This window comes from Ambystoma mexicanum, chromosome 4q (assembly GCF_040938575.1).
Source record: "Ambystoma mexicanum isolate Mex_15411 chromosome 4q, UKY_AmexF1_1, whole genome shotgun sequence".
Taxonomy (NCBI): domain Eukaryota; kingdom Metazoa; phylum Chordata; class Amphibia; order Caudata; family Ambystomatidae; genus Ambystoma; species Ambystoma mexicanum.
In genome coordinates, this window is record NC_090928.1 from 138,988,778 (window position 1) to 139,006,468 (window position 17,691).

Sequence of the window (17,691 nt, forward strand, 5' to 3'; positions counted from 1 at the left end):
TGACTGAAAGGGAAGTGTAACTAGTGGCGCTGGAACGTGACAGGACCTAAAGCTGGACAGCGGCAAGCGTTGACTGGATTCTTTCCGAACGCGAAGCAGGGAATGCTCGAGGGGAGGGGCTTAAATAGGAGGAGAGAGAAAACAACTAGACCTACACTGCGCACTCTATCAGCATAAACCAGGCAGCCCTGTTGAGTGTTGGGAAGTACTGCCCATGCCTAACACTGCCCTGAGTTGCTTTTTCTTAACATCCACGAATGGTAGATTGAAGACCAATTCTTTTTGGACGCAATTGTAGGAACTTTTGCTGTGATCATGACACTCGGCCCCAGGCAGAACTATTTATTGGACTCAGACAGGCAGGAAATCACACATAGTCTAATTATTATAGTAAAATGAAAAGGGCTTGTTATAGGCCCTTTATTTACCACACAATATTTGTATATATGAACTTAGCATACAGAAACAAACATACACTTAGATATATAGAAATATAGATATAAATTGCGTCACTGTTAGTAAAGACGCAGAAGACACCTTCATCTTGGCCACTACGACACACTTAGTCCCTGAGCAGGTAGGCTAAGAGATCACTCGTGCTAACCGGGTCTGAGGCAGAGTGTCTCCCTCTCAGTGAGACTGCATCATCTGGGGGTTCAAGTTCTCACTAACTTTGCCACCCAATGCCCTCATTTTTAAGGGGGGGGCATGTCCCCGCCCTTCTCAGTTGCGTCTGCCCTCGGCCGAAGAGCAGATCACAAGTGGAAGGGGCAAAGAGTGGAAATAACCAGCCAGGAGTGGAAAAACAAAGCGCCCCTCTCCTCAAATTCATTCGCAGAACCCCTTATCATGCACCTGCAGGACGATCCGACTCCCTTTCCATATTCGTCCTTCAGTGGACAATACCATAACTATTCACAACAGCAAATCTACTCAGCAACAATATTTATGTAGTTAAATGACCTTCCTCTGCTTTTGCTACTGAAATGCTCGTTTATTCTGCGAGGCCCGCCAAGACATAGCCTTTTATCACTGTGATGGGAGATGAGTGCCCAAAATGGCAGCGCACCAACGCAATGTTGTTCTAGGTCGCATTTCACAGCCTTACACCCCATTAGACCCCCACCCCTTGGACACTCAACTACCATATCCTGACGGGCGTGCAGGGGACACCTAAAATCGTCAGAACATTTGCCACAAATTAGAAATACATGAAACACAACAACAAAAACGAATCACTACAGTATATGAAGCAGCACGTATACAACATCCAACTATAGATTTTAAAGGATACATCATTAAATCAAGGCGTGTCAAAGTGCTTGGGCCACCTGAAATATTAGCAGGAATGTATGAGTAAATGAAGTTTCCACAGGAAAACAATCAACCGGGGGAGGTTTTACATGGTTCAGGTGGCTAGCAGTGAAAACAGTAAAATTGAATACAATATTGTTTGAAACGTCAACACAAACACTTATAGATCTTGTACATAACCGTTGCTCAAAAGCAGTCCATTTTACATTCACATTAATCTTTAGCTGCTGACACTTCCCAATGCAGGACAGATCACAAGTAATTTGATAAGACATCAACAGCAGCGATGACATGTGTCCTGTTACGGATCACGTTTCTCCATTTGCGGATAGTCTCAACACAGAATTTACAGTATTCATACACTGAAAAACTACTCTGAATATCTGATTGCTCCACCAAGGAATCATTATGCAAGACTCCAAATAACTCCTTTAAAACGGGGACAGGTGTTGGAATGGCCACAAGGCATGTCGAAATTAAATCTGCAGAGCTATGCACATCATTCAAGCAGAAATTCAAAATGTTCAAACCTCGCTGGGCCAAATAGACCCACACGTTTTCGGGCTGTCTGACTAGGGCTGACTAACCATGATGTGAAAAGTATGTCTAAATCCCAGAAGGGGGTAAAAGAAAGCATTATGTTGTTGCCCCCGTCGTTTCCCTAATGCGCCATGATAAGCTGCAATATACGCATCCTCTGGCATAACACTGGTAGGAGGAACCTCAGCCTTCATCCATATCCCCCATTCCATTTGGAGAATAGAGACGTCTGCCATATGCCTCGACATGTTCCCAGACCCCCACCCCGATGGACTCCACTGTGCCGCACACAGGCACTCGGCACACTCAGGATCTAAAACATCAGAATTCAAAAACAAGATATCATTGGAGTACATCACTTGCGCAAATAACATTTGCCAGCCGGGATATGGGTCCATTTCCTATTCCCTGGTTCCATAACCAGAACTATTTGATCTTCCCCCAGCTGCTATTACATCCGCCGGAACGGGCGGACCAGTAGGTTTCTAGACCCTTACTTTGGCACCTGGGATCATTGCATCTGATGAGCCAAAACCCTTGTCCCCACGAACAGTTAAGACCATGGGTGGCTCCCCTTTCTTCACCATGGACAGTTTTACAAGTACCAGTATTAATTGGGCCACTCAATCTCCTTTATGTATCGGTAGCATATTCTCCCCACTGTTAATGAGAATCACCTTATTCACACCTTGGTAGTCTGCATCCACAATCCCACCCGACACTTGAATGCCTTTCAAAGCCAAACCCGATCTTGGGGCAATTAATCCCACATGTGCAGAAGGAGTCTGTACTCCAATCCCTGTATCAATCACAGCAATACCCCTAGGCTCAAGCTGAATTTCTTCCCTTGCATGCAAATCCACCCCAGCAGACTCAGGAGTGACACGATAAGGGGCCAGTGCACCAGGGGATATTTCCCAATACAAAAGAGTTTCCACAGCTCAATTTTGTTTGATTTGCAAGGCTGGCGTTAACATGTGCATTAATGGAGTTTCACTGTTCGCAATGAGATGGTTATTCAACATTTTAACAGCTTCTAAGAGACATTCTCACCAACCTTTCAAAGTACCATCACCTGTTTTGCGCAATTGTTCTTTGACTAATCCAGTCATTCTCTCAATTAACCCAGAAGCCTCTGAGTGATAAGGGACATGAATATTCCATTTGATACCTTCTTCTTGACAGTAATCTAGGACCATTTTCCCTTTAAAATGAGATCCGTTATCACTTTGTTTTTGCAAAGGGATGCCGTAGTACACGACCACCTGGTCCAATAATTTCACTGTATTCAATTGAGTAGCTCTTTTACATGGCAGAACCATGAGGTAACCAGAATACATGTCCACAATTGTGCACGCATATTGACATCCTTTACTAGTGGGCAAAAGATTGATTTAATCGATCTGCCAAATCTGTCCAGGTAATTTACCTAGCTTCAGTGTACCATGAATAATGTGAGGAACTGATCAATGTTTCTGATGCTGACATGTTGTAAATTGCAAGATAATTGTTTTCACAATTTCTAACGGAATATGAATTCCCCCGTCTTGTGCCCACCTGATAGTAGCCTTCTCTCCGAGATGTCCACTTTTCTGGTGGGCCCATTTTGCAATTCCCTCCAAATCATCCTCCTCAGCCCTTGTGTCCATGACTGCAACTTTTGCATGTTCGTCTGCAACAGAATTGAACCACTGTTCCAATGAATCTGTTGTGCAATGTTCATCTACATCATATACAGTTACAGTAGCATGCATTAGCATCTCGGCAATGTCTTGCCACAATTCCTTTCCCACACCTCTTTTGCATGAATTTTCCATCCATTCTTTTTCAAAGTCGGTAACCATACTACCAACCTGTTTGCCACTGACCATGAATCAGTATTAATATGACAACTTTCAGGCGTTTCCTGCTTCAAAGCCTGATACACAGCATATAATTCTGCAAACTGACTACTCTTCCCTTTCCCTGAGGTGGTCGCCACCTTTTTCAGTTTAGGATTATATGCCACTGCCTTCCAGCGTCGTTCAACCCCCACATATTTGGCTGCACCATCTGTAAACAATGCATGCTCGAATTGTTCATCCGATCATTCTCCAGACAGGATCCCCCATGTAACTGGAGACTCATCAACCAGCAACTCTCCGTCCGGCTCAAGGTCTATGAATGGAACTCCCGCTACCTGCTCATGCAATTTTGCCATGCCACCTTTACCAGGCTTGACACGATCTTGAATGTACCATTTCCACTTTATAATACTAGCCTCTTGTGCATGTTCGATTCGGTATGTTTTAGGGGAGCTCAGTTCCCATTGCATGATTGGAATTTCAGGTTGAATCAATAAATCATGACCCACTCTCATTTGTTCCGTATCTACGAGTGCCCAGTAACATGCTAGTAACTGCTTTTCAAAAGGAGGATATCTGTCACCTGCATCGGGTAACTTTCTACTCCAAAATCGTAAAGTCACCCGTTTCTTGTCCTGTTTCTGCCATAGGCTCCAGTTGGCATATCCATCTTGTACGGGTACATTTAATTCCACCTCACCATCCCTGAATGGCCATAAATCAAGCACCTTCTGAATCGTCTCCTTGTCCAATTGGAACGCAGTTTCCTGTTGATCACCCCATTCGAAATGATATTTTTTATGCGTCACTTTGTAAAGAGGCGCTAAAATCTGCCCCATATGTGGCATGTGCTGTCTCCAGAAACCAAACAGTCCAATGAACTGTTGCACTTGTTTCTTAGTTTTAGGGGTTACAAAAATCCAGGATTATTTTTTTTGCCTTCGCACCATTTCGCGTTGCCCACTATGCCATGAATAACTTCATCATGATGTTTTTATAGGCTGGAGGGGCAGTTCGAATAAGGGTATTTCTAGCAGAAAATGATAGGTTTACTAGCTCCATATGCTCCAGGGTTTCCATATGAATGGCCTCCTTTATAGCATGTTTCCTAACAGCTTCCTTCAACGTATACCATTTTTTATCATCCGTCGGCCAATCGAACGTAATCCGGTACTTGTGGTTACATCCTTGGGACGCTAACTGTAAAAGAGACATTTGTCCCTCATCACCATTAGCATCCCGAGGAGGGCCTGCCCGTAGGGTCTCCTGAATCTGGGCTTCCTGCGTTGAAGGTAAAAACGTAGCGGAATCCATTGCATCTACTAAGAGACCCGCCGCCCCTCCATCCAATAAACAAACCATCCAGTCCAACAAAGATTCACCGCCCCTGTGTTTCAGTCCGTTAATTATCTCCCTGACCTCCAGCTGCGAAAAATCCTCCAGTGCGGTCATATCCACCACACCTCCTCCCGTATTAATCGGATGACGACCCATCCTTCTACATAGCACGGGTTTAACAGTCACCTCTTTATGAGCTAGTTCCGGCTTGGTTACAACCTGCAATTCGGAACCACTATCTGTAGTAGTACTATCAAACACATCCCCATACCACCAATCAGGGTCCCAATCCACACCTGTGGAAGCAATCACTGTTGCTACCTTAAGGGAATTAACCCTTCTTCGTCTCTTCCGTTATTTATAGCGAGCAACCCTCACCGCTGCTCGTTCAGCAACTGATATTTATCTGCCTTATCATGATATCATTTCATTTGAAGCTGCTGCATTAATGCAATTTGTTTTTCTGCACCTAATTCTTTTTCCAATTTTTCAACATTTGCTTGTAATTCCACATTTTGTTGATGCATTTTACGAAAGGCATGTAATAGAATTCAACTCCTCCTTCCTAGAGCCGAGCATTCTTTACCTTCTCCATAGATACTTGATGCAAGCATTTTGACACTTCGGCTGGGCTCGCTTCTCCTATGCTTGTATCCCAGGTCTCACTTAATCCTGCTCCACATGCCCAAGTTTGTGCGAGTTTATTATACTTAGACCAACCCGAGATAGTTACCCCAGGACAGTCTCTGCCAGCGGAGCTACCTTTTTTCCTAAACAGGGAACTCATATCAAATGAATGTTACACCTCCCTTACATTAATAAAAAAAAAACTCAACACCTAGACACACACGTATAAATCATGTTTTCCCTTTTTACCACCCTAAAGAAAGACAAAAAGGGGGGGGGAAATTATTCTTTTTTTTTTCACCATTCCAAGTCCAAAACTTTACCTTCAAAAAATATTATTTAGCAGGATCCTTCAGGGACAAGTAATCCCCAGAAAGGGTTTTTAATCAATGTCTCTGATATACCGAATCCCATGCGTTTGCTGGCTATATGGGGATTGAGGAAATCAATTGTATGCAAGACTTTTTTGAATTGGCTGGTTTGGTTTCTGTCCCTTTGATGTTCCCAATGTTGCGTGAACCACAAAATCAACAGGCTACCCAATTTCTGTCAGGAACCATCCGGCCATAGGCGAGGAGAACCCTGACCACATCAAGCGTGGGAAAGCAGTGCCTGCTTCACCCAGCGCCAATGAACCGACGAGGAGTGGCTGAGAGAAGCTGACTCGACTAGCTGACGTGGAAACCCAAGCGAAGGACCAAATCACGGTGCCGTGCCAGCTGAGGAGACCGCTCCTCCTTGGGAACGCTGCTACAGGAAACAAGATACACAGTTGTTTCAGGGAGGAGAGCAAGTAGTCCCAGCCATAGCCCAAGGAGAGCTGAGAGACAGAAACCAGGTACCCATAGACGGGCTGAGAAATACAATAGCCTGGGGTGGGGTGAACGGAGCAGTAACCCAAGACTCACCACTTTTAGGGGTCTCTGAGCTCTCAGTGAAAGACACAGTACCATAGGGAGGGGTGAGAATGAGAGGAGCCGCAAGGTGGGGCATGAGAAACAAGGTCCCAGGCCGGGAAGGAGGGAAGATGTTCCACAAAATGTTCGCTGTCTACCTAAATACTATCCTTCATGAGCCCTACGCTCACCTACCCCCAACCTTCTGCGAGTGAGCCGGTTCTCCAAGCAGAGATTTGGTGGGAGATCCTTATCCTCAGCAGGTGCCTTCCTCTGGAATAGCCTCCCTGCCACCCTATGTCTTCAGCCGGATCTCCTGAAATTCTGGAAACTCCTCAAGACCCTCTCCTTGCCTCTTCCCTCTACCCTCCTAACCTAGTTCTCTGTCCTTTCCCACTCTCCCTCCTATTACTTACAGCTTGCTGTCTGGCGGCCTGGTGTACCTCAGACTCACTGGTCCCCGGCACCCCGCCAGTCCTCTCTCACACTTGCCTCAGGGCCCTACACCCCACCCACACCCAACACACTGAGAAATTAAACCAAGAGAGTGGCTCTGTCTGCACTTACCCCAGTCTCAAATGACAGGGTGCACTTGACCCTCCCCTCCCTGTTACTCTCTGTGCACTTGCTCGATCCGTACACCCCACGCCTGAAGTTTCTGTTTCTCCCTTGTCTCCACCCCTAATTGTATTGTTAAAATTGCAGAATCGCTGTCATGCCTATTTGCTATATCCCATACTGTTAAATGTATTTTATGCACTGCGCAGACTATTATCGTCTCAGATTTTCAAGGGCTCTGAGCGACTGTTGTATTTTCCCCATGTTCCCACCCTCCTTGAGGGCTTTGAAACACTTGCCTGTGTATAGGCGCTATATAAATAAACAATACCATACCAAGAGTGGGAGGGGAAAGGATACCCCAAGCTGAGGTGAGAGGATCAATACCCCAGGAGGGGAATAGAGACATGTTGAACTGTACAACCAGGCAAAGGGCCTGTGAGAGCGAGAGAGAGAGCGACTGAGACAAAGACATTTTTGTAGGGGACCTCCACCATCAGGAGAAGAGGCAGAATCAAGTGATACTTTGAACTGTATAACCAGGCATGGGGTCTGGGAGAAACCAGATGGACACTTGGGCAAATGTCGAAAACCAGCCACCCGTTTCAGGGTTGAGAGGGAATTCTCGAGAGACCTTTTCTGGTTGAGCTTAGGGACAGTGCCAGAGGTGTAGCCAGGATTGTCTATTAAATGGGGCCTGAACTAATGTAGTTGGCCCACTGCAGTAACATTAACATCTGTAAATGCCCACACAGTTCTGCTGAGTGGGCACTTACAGATTTTGGGTGGGCCTTGCACGATCAGGCCCTACCCTGTCTACGCCTCTGGACAGTGCTTAGGTTGGGCTAGGTTTGGACGGAGAACTGGGTTCTGTTGTAAGACATGCTGACAAGCACCCTTTGTTTTCTTTTTAGACGGGGAAGAGAACCTCCTAGAAGTTGGGTCAGAGCAGGCCTTATTTTGGTTTAATAAAACGCCAGCTTGCAACATGACCTCTTGTCCGTCTTCCGAGTCTGACTTACCACAAAACTCAAGTTTGACAATCAAAGCATACTCAAAATGTTATTGGCTTACAAAGTTCCAGTTCGACAGTCCCAGTACACTTCCAGTGTACACAATCCCAGAATAATCCAGTACACATGCCATGTAACATTCACAGTATACTGCACTTAAAAATCCCAAATCTGGGCCATATGTCAAGAAGAGCAAGCTGCTGTTATAGAAACCATGTTTTCGCAGCTCAAACTAAAAAGACAAAAATGTCTCTATGCCCCTTACAACATAACGCCAAGAGGTGAGATGAGGCTTTGATCCATACCCCCGATTTTCCACCAGTCTGGTAAAAACTGAGTACTCCAGACCTAATCAGGTCAAAACTGTTTCAATGTGTGTGCCTTTTCTGGGTTTGGGGCAGATGTGGACATTTCAAAGATTCCTCCTGGCACTGCACTGTATTACTGCATATTTTCCAGAAAGAATGAGAGGATTAGAGCTAGGGTGCCAAGCATTCAATGAAATCCAATTTCACATACCTGGCAGTGGGTGCTAAACGCACCTAATCTTATTTACAATGAAGGACCACCAAGCCTATTTTGAAGATGTATTTTGAAGATGTATTTTCTTTTTTAAAAAACTGTTTTTATTTGGTTGTACGCATGAGAAATCATACAGAGCAAATCTTGCACAATCGTGAAGCATTTCAGGCGGAAATGTAGACCTATTAAGGCCACCCAGGCCCCCCAGGCCCTGTACCCACCTGCTACACCATTAAACTGGCCACCATGAAGTTCAGTGGCTTTGAAGATGTATTTTGATGATGTATTTTGAAGGAGGTCCTATTATTGGTCAGGGAATTTGGGCCTGTTAGGAGGGCTTCACTGGTAGATTATGACGTCTTTCAGTGATGTACTATTGCTAAGAATGTGCCAGAGAATTACATATACGAGAAAGAAGCCCAACATACCTATCACAACACACAGGTACCATTTGATGGCATGTAGTACTAATGGTGCAGGATTAATAGGCATGAATTGCATAAGTTCTGTCTGATCACTGAAGCACCTAAACCTTAGGGTAAACTGTATGAGTGTCTATGTGCTCGGACAGACATTTTCCCAAAGGTTGCAGAGACTGCATATGTCGAGTAAGTAGATAAAATGGCTGACGTTTCTAGTTTCTTTATTCATTGCCTCTGACCTGTGAGGAAACCCAGTTTGAGCAGAGGTGTTTAGACTGTAAAGCGCAAGGCTGCCCTTAAATTTCGATTGGCCCTTCCCCTTTTTTCGGGCTTTAAGTTCTCATCTTGATTTGTGCATTCTCTGTCCTCTGAAGACGCTTTACAAAAATATTAGCCCAATAAAATGAAAGTGCAAAAGACTTTTTAAAACTGCACATTGCGCTTTAGTTCATTTGATGCCATAGAGATGAAAACGTTTTTGTAGTACAGCCATCTTGTGTACCTAAATTGCTATGTAAGAAACGTAATACCGTTTATTTGCTTAAAAAAATGTAACATGATCATTATGAACTAAGAGCTATTTACCTAGAACCTTTTGGGTGCGGGGGCAGGAGAGAGGAGGGGAGGGGGTTGGTAGCAATTTCCAACCCCTACATTAACACTCGACCACCTTGAATAATCAATTGTGAATGAAATGCTAATGACTTTCAAAGAAAGACTGAATGTCTCTGATTTTCTTCCAATTGTTTAGGTCTATGGAAATGCAGGACGTGGCAAGTCCTCATAGTCGTGAAGGAAGCAGTGATACACCTGGTGTTTCCAAACTAGATAAATCTAATCTCAGCAGCACTTCAGTAACAACGAATGGCACAGGAGGTGAGTTTACCCTGCACCACCGCCATCTTGTTTACATTTGCTAGTAAAGCCAAGTAGTGCAAATCTGACCAGATTGTGTAAACATTGTTCTCCCACTCTTGCTGCGTAATAGAAGTTGTGCTAAGTGCAGTACAGTTGTAGCACATACAACTGGAAAAAATACACCAAATGATATTCAATATATTGGAATAACCTCACACTGTGTGAATACAGTCAATGTTCTCAACATTTTTCAAAACCAATCTGTACAGTGTGTTTACACGTTATTCGAGTCGAGTTTTCATTGCAATGTTTGTCCTTAACATTGTTCCTCTTCTCAGGAGAGAACATGACTGTGCTAAACACTGCCGACTGGCTGCTGAGTTGCAGCACCCCATCTTCTGCAAGTATGCAAGACGATGGTACAGTGCATGTGCGTGCCTGTGTGGTTCTCTGACTGCTGTGCCTTGCTTCTTTTTTTTGCTTTTGCTGCAATTTGTTTCAGGTGTGAATCTTCTGTGTTTACTCTTCTACTTAGCTCTTCCAAGGAATGCTGGGTTATGGAGGAGGCCAACGTTGAAAGGTTATTTGCTGGGTGTGCATGCACAGGCCCATCAGAATGCTGGGTAGAGTCCAAGCATCTTTGGGGTTTTTAGATCATCTTTTTTGGCTAATTTGAGAAGTACAACATTTAAGAGTGCGGAAGCCCCCCTACTGAGGACGAACATGGTTCAAATAACCTGTTCTATGGAAGTTCTTTCACTCACTAGGGTCCACAACCACGTTTAAGCTCACTGCGACCCTTCACAGAGGAGAAACACCGATTTGCATATCAGTGTGTTCCCACCCACTTGGGCAGTCCAGCACTGAAATGCTAGGCAATTCCCCTCTGAACAAGAGTAACATCAGCAACCATAGAGGTTATGTGAAACATATTCCTGCTCAATCGAGTGGCTCCCTCACTCTTGTTGCATTTGAGTAGTAGCACGTCAGGCACATTTGTTTGCTTATAATAATAACATAATAATAATAAAATGTTGAAAAAAAGGAATTTGAGCTTACTCTGAAAAGGCACCTTCCCTCCCTTGTGGAATGGAGTTATTTTTTACCATCGACTTACTGTGATCCCGTGCTCTGTCCCATTTCTTCTGTGTCCACATGTATGTACAGATGTATATGTCCCTTTGTACTCATTTAGTTTGATATTCGCTCCTCCTTAAGTTCCACGCCTCAGTGCACATCACATGCTTATGTATTACAAAAAGCACTGTGCATCCTATTGTAGGGTGCCTAGAGTGGGATTGATCTGTCAGCTCCTACGTCTTTATGCAGAGAGCTTATTATCAAAGCTCGTGTCTCCCTTTAAATGAATAACACATTTTAGAGAATGTAAGGGACAGACAAGAACTGGCACATTAATATTCTTTTCTCGGGATTGTTTTTTAGGAGGGGTAAAGAAGTAACATTTCTCAATGAGGAGCCAATTTTAATTCTCACTATAAGCCTATCTTTCTTTCTTTGCTGCTTGCCTATTTACGGGTTTGCAATTCATCCCATACCTCCCACACACCCCCCTAACTAGGTGTCTGCTGTTCTATTCTAGTGGCCCTGGTGATTGGGCCAGTTAGTGTGATACAGGGCAGCTGTCTGCAGGGATGGGGGGGATCTTCTGATTGGTTTAGAGTTGTGTGGGCTACAATTACTCCATTTGAGTTGAACTGTGCAGTGGACTGGCCCTGAACGCCAAACGCTGGGTTTATGTAATGGGAGACTGGTATCGTGGAGTTGGGTGGCACTTCCTTTGGACCTCCTGACTCTCTGATAGTCCCGTTCAATATTCCTGCGCCCCAACATCTCAAAGGTATGGCTTTGTGTTTGCTGCTGAAGACTGCAAGCTCCTGCAGTTTGCTGTGCTTGCGTCTCATCCTATGAGCTTGAGTATCGTTTCTCTGCTACCAGCGGCCACTCGCTACTGACAGCTCCAGGGCCTGGTAGTCTTGCATCCAAAGGCCAAATAACTGCAGTATTTCAGTCCTTCTTTGGCCAGAACAGGGTTCTTGAGGCAGTGGGAGATCTATGACCTCTTTACCATAATAGCATTCTAGATATCCGACAGAGGGTGGATGATGGGACAGAACCCATGGAGAATACCTCATCTTGGGGCTAACATCGCTGAGCGTACACAGGCCTCCAGCCCCCAGGGTCTTTCCATCCCTTTGCCTCGTTCTTGTGATCTTGTTACACACCCCAGTCTTCATTTGCTCCACCAAGAGTTATTTGTTGGTTTGTGTGGGTACAAAAAACACTTTTTCTACTCCTATGTGTGGAAGAACTTTGCTACACTGCTCATCTCAAAGTTGCAAATGGGTATCTAGGGTTATGTGAGTGGTCAGCAATGCGAGGTGGACAACATTTTAATGATTGTTCAAAAGATGACATTTTATTGAAGTATACATTATATTATGGATGATTATGATACAAGTTTGTAATAAACCATTTATTTGAATAAAAAATTAAATTAAATGCCTCACCATCCCTACTCTGCTGATGATTTCCCTGCCTAACAAATTTATAGGGAAACTCTCTAACACAGGATGTCTGACCCTCACACTTAAAAATCCAATACACAAAGAAAATATATGGCACTTCAAATAAATTCAACAATAATATTCAACATTTCTTGATAACTTCTCAATAACCTGGGCGAGTTACTTTCCTCAGGATTCATTGTAAATTCCACTCCAAAGTTTAACAAAAAGAAACTAGAAAAACCATGTAGGTAAGCTAGTCTCAGATCAGTTCTTTATGTTTCAATTTCAAGGTAAAGTTTTGTTAACCAATGTTCCAACAATAGCAAATCTTTTCTCCTTGGTGAAACAAGGACTTTCTGCTTCTTCAAAATTTCACCCTTCCCAACCACAATGCTTTGCCACCACTTCCAGTTATCCAAGAAGACTTGCCATAGTTCAAAATAAATACAACTTCTAGAATTGTTAATGAAACAGTTCTTGGTTAACAGTTCCTATGTCACTATTTACAAGATTAGGATTCACAGTATGTATCTTTGTCAGGATGACTTCACAGTGATGCTGCCTCTACTTCAATAACTTCACTTTTACTAAAGTCTACCATGAAAACATTCTCCTTTGTCTCATAGTACTCCACTTCGCTTGTACTACTGAAGTTTTGCATCTACTGACCACTATATATGCCACATAATAAGGATTTTAAAGGCATGGTACACTCCAGACCAGGACTCTTTCTACTGGCCGGGGATGCAGTGCACGATTAAAACACTTTTATTTATTACGAATTCGGTTTGAGAAGGCACCCAACCCGTCTCACACCCCCTTTACAAACTACCCGGGTCGCAATGGACCATGAACCAGGTGGGTGGGTAATAATACAATATTTATTTATTTTTAAATTCCAATGAAAATCACACAAATGTAATATAGGGCAGCAATCACCAGTGTGGTAATAATTACACTGTAAATGGATGGAATACACTTAGTTTGACCTGGTTACATAAGATATACAGTGCACAATTGATTAAGGCAAGATTACTTTTTGGGTGGTATTTTCCGATAGCACCACAGTTAGTATTTTACCCCTGTAACACCCCCTCATACCCCTGTTAACTAATTTTATGTGAGTAAAAAGGAGTAGCAAGGAGTCGGGTATAGTAGGCAATACACAGAATTAAAATCCTATCTCCACCTCTGAATAGGAGGCAAAATCGGATTGAAACCCTTGAAATTGAGCAAAATAGCACTCAGTATTACTAAATACTTGTTTTACATGTGCGGTTGAATGAATAAGGCAAAAGTGAGTATAGAAGTATCAACAATGTCAGAAAACTAGCAAACTACAAGGCAATGTACTAGCAACAGGCATACAGTTCAGAAAATCAACTTTGGAAGGAAAAACAAAGTGCTGCAAAATCACACATGGAGAACTTGTAATTGATTCATTGCACGGGTTTAAAATAGAAAAACGGTTTGGAATTTGGGCTAAACAGGCAAAATCGGAATTAGTTTTGATGCTAAAGTACCAAGACACCTCACAGGTAGGATATGAAAGGGAAATGGTAACTCTGAATGAATGACAGGATGGAATTCTTACAGGGGAAGGAACATTTTTTTTTTTTTTTAAATGAAAGCAGTTGCACAGGGAAAATCAGTTTGAAAAGGAAATTACAAGTTTTACTGAGACTATATTTTAGTGGCTAGAAAAGAGGAATGCCGCCCACGGAACAGGTTACTTTGCAACTGCAACCCCTTCACGCCATGCAAAACAAAGGGGATTCTGGGAGTCTCTTTCAATGGGAATTAAATTAATGTTTTCCAAATAGTGCTAAGGACATATACAACAGACTGAAATGTTTGGGAAGGAACAGCGCTAATACATGGAGATCACTGCAGATTTTCCTAAGAACAGGGTACACAGAGGATTCTGACAATTTTAATGATTTTGCTAGGGCAGTTATAGGACTTCTATGGGATTGGACCTAATAGAAGGTAACAAAGCAAGGGATGCAGTTTGTGGCTACTGGGGAAGGGAAATACTCACAAGCAGCACTTGAATGGGGTAGCTTGGACAGCGAACCAGGTTTCTGGACAGCGAGGCAAGATCTGGTCTCTGTAGAGCGGTGGGCTCTCCAAGAAGGGGGCAGCTGGGCCTAGTCTGGTCACTGGAGACAGCAAGGTGCATCAGCTGGGCAAGCAGGTAGTAGGGCAAAAGCAAAAACAAAGAGGTGATGGCTGGAAGGTTTAGAATTAATCTTAACCACTGGCAATGCTCTGGGCAACCCTCCAGACCACCGTTCTTCGCCTGCAAAGCCATTACAGAAGGGAAAGACCATATGCAAATCAGGCTTGGCCCCACCCCAAAAGGGGCAGTCCAGCCCGAACTGCTAGGCCACATCCCTTCTGCACGAGACCACAAGCATCCCCAAACATGTTTCGCCCTTGTTGGGGCTCATCAGTGAGGAGTAGCTTGGGTCTCTAGGCCCAGCAGGCACGGGACCCACGTCTGGGCATACCCGTCCCACTCGGGGTGACATAGCAATGATTTATTCAAAACCTTCCAGCCATCTCCTTTTCGTTTTGCTAAAGTCACCCCGAGTGGGACGGGTATGCCCAGACGTGGGTCCCGAGTCTGCCGGGCCTAGAGACCCAAGCTACTCCTCACTGATGACGCCCAACAAGGCTGAAACATGTCTGGGGATGCTTGTGGTCTCGTGCAGAAGGGATGTGACCTAGCAGTTCTGGCTGGACTGCCCCTTTTGGGGTAGGACCATGCCTGATTTGCATATGGTTTTTCCCCTTCTGTAATGGCTTGGCAGACTGAAAAACGATGGTCTGGAGGGTTGCCCAGAGCTTTGCCCGTGGTTATGATTTATTCAAAACCTTCCAGCCATCTCCTTTTTGTTTTGCTAAAGTAGGGCAAAAGCGCCAGTCTGGTCACAGGATACTCCCAAAAAGGGTACCACAGCTTTTCCACTTTTCTCCCTGAAATATTGGGATTTTAGTAGGGTTTTAATTCTGGATCAGAGGTTCAGCCTAGGCAGAGTTAGCTAGCTCTGCCCTGGCTTCTGGAATCTGGAATCTTGCAGGGTGAATCGGGAATATCTGGATCTCTGGATGTTAAGTTATGAATGCTGGATTTTCTTGAATGTCTGCCCGTCGGATTTTCTGGAAGGTCTCTTCTGAACTTCGAATGTATCTACCTTTATAGGCCGGATGACATCAGAGCATCTTTAGTATGTATGCAGAACTAGGCTAGACATACCTCTAAATCGGATAGGTCAGCCTATGGAAGTCACCCCCTCCCTGTAAGCAGATTGGACTGAAGGAGGTGACCAAAGTTATTTTTGCCAAAATAAGTTATGGAGCAAAACACTTCTTTTTATACTAGTCACCCTTATAAAAATTAGATAGACAGCTGCCATATTTTACAAAGAATATACCATTCAAATCCCAAAACGGTGTGATGCTGTTTAGTCATTCTGGCAAACTTTCACCATTTACATGGAAAACATTTCACCTAAAATTCTATAATTGTATATATGTATACATATTATCACAGAGCATGTTTTCATTAGTTTTCTAAGCTGCACCATGTATGCTTTTCCCAGAATTTTTCCTGGCGTTTGCGTCCCTAACATGCTAGGAAAACCTACAATGTCTTCTTTTAATGGCGCAAACATGACATTTAAACAGTCATAATTTCACATTAATATGTCTTTTGATTACTGAAATAAATGACATGATCTGAACAGTCTCTGAAATCAAAAGGGCTGGCTTCTTTTCCAAATATGGGCAATCTTTCCAACCCCCAGCCAAATGTCAGGCTCTGGTCAGCTTAGCCCAAGGTTGCCATGGATTCGCCTTTGAAGTCCTTCAATTTGAGTTGAGGGGAGGTGTCACCAGGAATTCACACTTGTGTGCCATGGCATCCATTGCCTCATGCTGGAGCAATGCCTCTTGGTCTATTAAGGTTGCTAGATTCTCCACCTTGGCCCCTTGCATGTGCCCAGGTGCTGGTCCACTTGGGGAAGGTGATTGTGTTCCCAGGGGAGGCAGGGCCCTTTGAAGCCAAGGCCTGCCAAACCTGTTCTGCTGGCCTCACAGTAACTTTCTTTCTTTCTTTGTATTTCTTTAACCAGAAAGCAGGTCTTTTGTAAAGAAAACCCCCCCATCACATTTCTATGCAAGCACAAAGCCTTAGTTTAACATTTCACTTTTTAAAAGGCATTTTCTTGTCTAGCAAAAGCACCCGTTTATATGTGGTTTAATTCTTGGATGTCACTTTACAAATGCAGCGTTTTCTCGCATCTATATTCTGAACATTAGTTATAGCCCTAGTCAATTGCTAATACACAGAAATCTGTCCAACACAAGGGTTCTCTGAAACTGACATCAGGCAAAAGCAGAGAGCGAGCTTTTTCTGAAGAGTTTGACTGTTAGATTGTTGCAAATGCAAAATGTTTACCGTGCGGTCTGGAGTGACTTTCTCTGCTATTTCACAGATTTTCCTTGATACATAATGCATTTCGAGGAGGGGTGCCCTCCTTTGCTGGTGTATAACCTGAAGATAGATGGGCATGAATGTGTCCTACAGGAACCAGCTGTGTAATGTTGAAAAAAATGGAAGTGTCATCAGTGCAAAGCCATTTTAAACGCAGAACATTTCCTTTTTCTTTAGTTGGAAGTTTTCAAGCTGGCAGCACAGCATTGCTGCACTAGGCCGCTTTTGAATTCTTCTTTTTCATGCAAATGAAGAAAATAACTTGCAGCAACTCTCGGGGTGCTCTATGTTTCATCTCGCCCCATATGTGCCTGGTAAAGACCGCGCACCCATTATTTTGGTGACTGCAAAACGCAGTTTTGATGCAAAACAATAGTGCTCAATAGAGCCAGCACAGCCATTCGGCTGGTAACTGAAGTGCAGTTTGGTGATGTGAGGGAGTTCTGCTGGACTGGTAAATGTACCTCACACACCACAGCTTCAGTACTTTGTGATACCACCACAGTTTAAGTACTAAGCGACTCAAAACAGGTTTTGGTTCTGACAAGATTTACTTTAAGGCACTTTAACAACTTCAAATAGGCAAGGCACCTTTCCGCCGAATATCTCTCTTCAAAAGTGGCTGCCTCTTTGCCTCTCTTGTCCATCTGCCACAACCACAACCTAAGTTTGCTTTTATGACCCACTTCTCACTGTTGCTTACAGTCTTTGGCAATATAGGTTGTGTCAA

At 43.8% G+C, this 17,691-nt stretch overlaps 1 protein-coding gene across 9 annotated transcripts in view; it reads left to right on the forward strand.

Moving 5' to 3' along the window:
• Positions 1 to 17,691, forward strand: part of EYA4 (EYA transcriptional coactivator and phosphatase 4) — an 818,352-nt gene that overhangs the window by 558,150 nt on the left and 242,511 nt on the right. For 5 of the 9 annotated variants that reach the window (XM_069607664.1, XM_069607660.1, XM_069607659.1 and 2 more), the window contains 2 exons: positions 9,826 to 9,950; positions 10,271 to 10,336. In XM_069607664.1, the coding sequence (XP_069463765.1) occupies positions 9,826 to 9,950; positions 10,271 to 10,336 (191 nt within the window). The remainder of the gene's footprint in view (positions 1 to 9,825; positions 9,951 to 10,270; positions 10,337 to 17,691) is intronic. The other 4 variants (XM_069607662.1, XM_069607666.1, XM_069607661.1 and 1 more) reach the window with 1 other exon arrangement.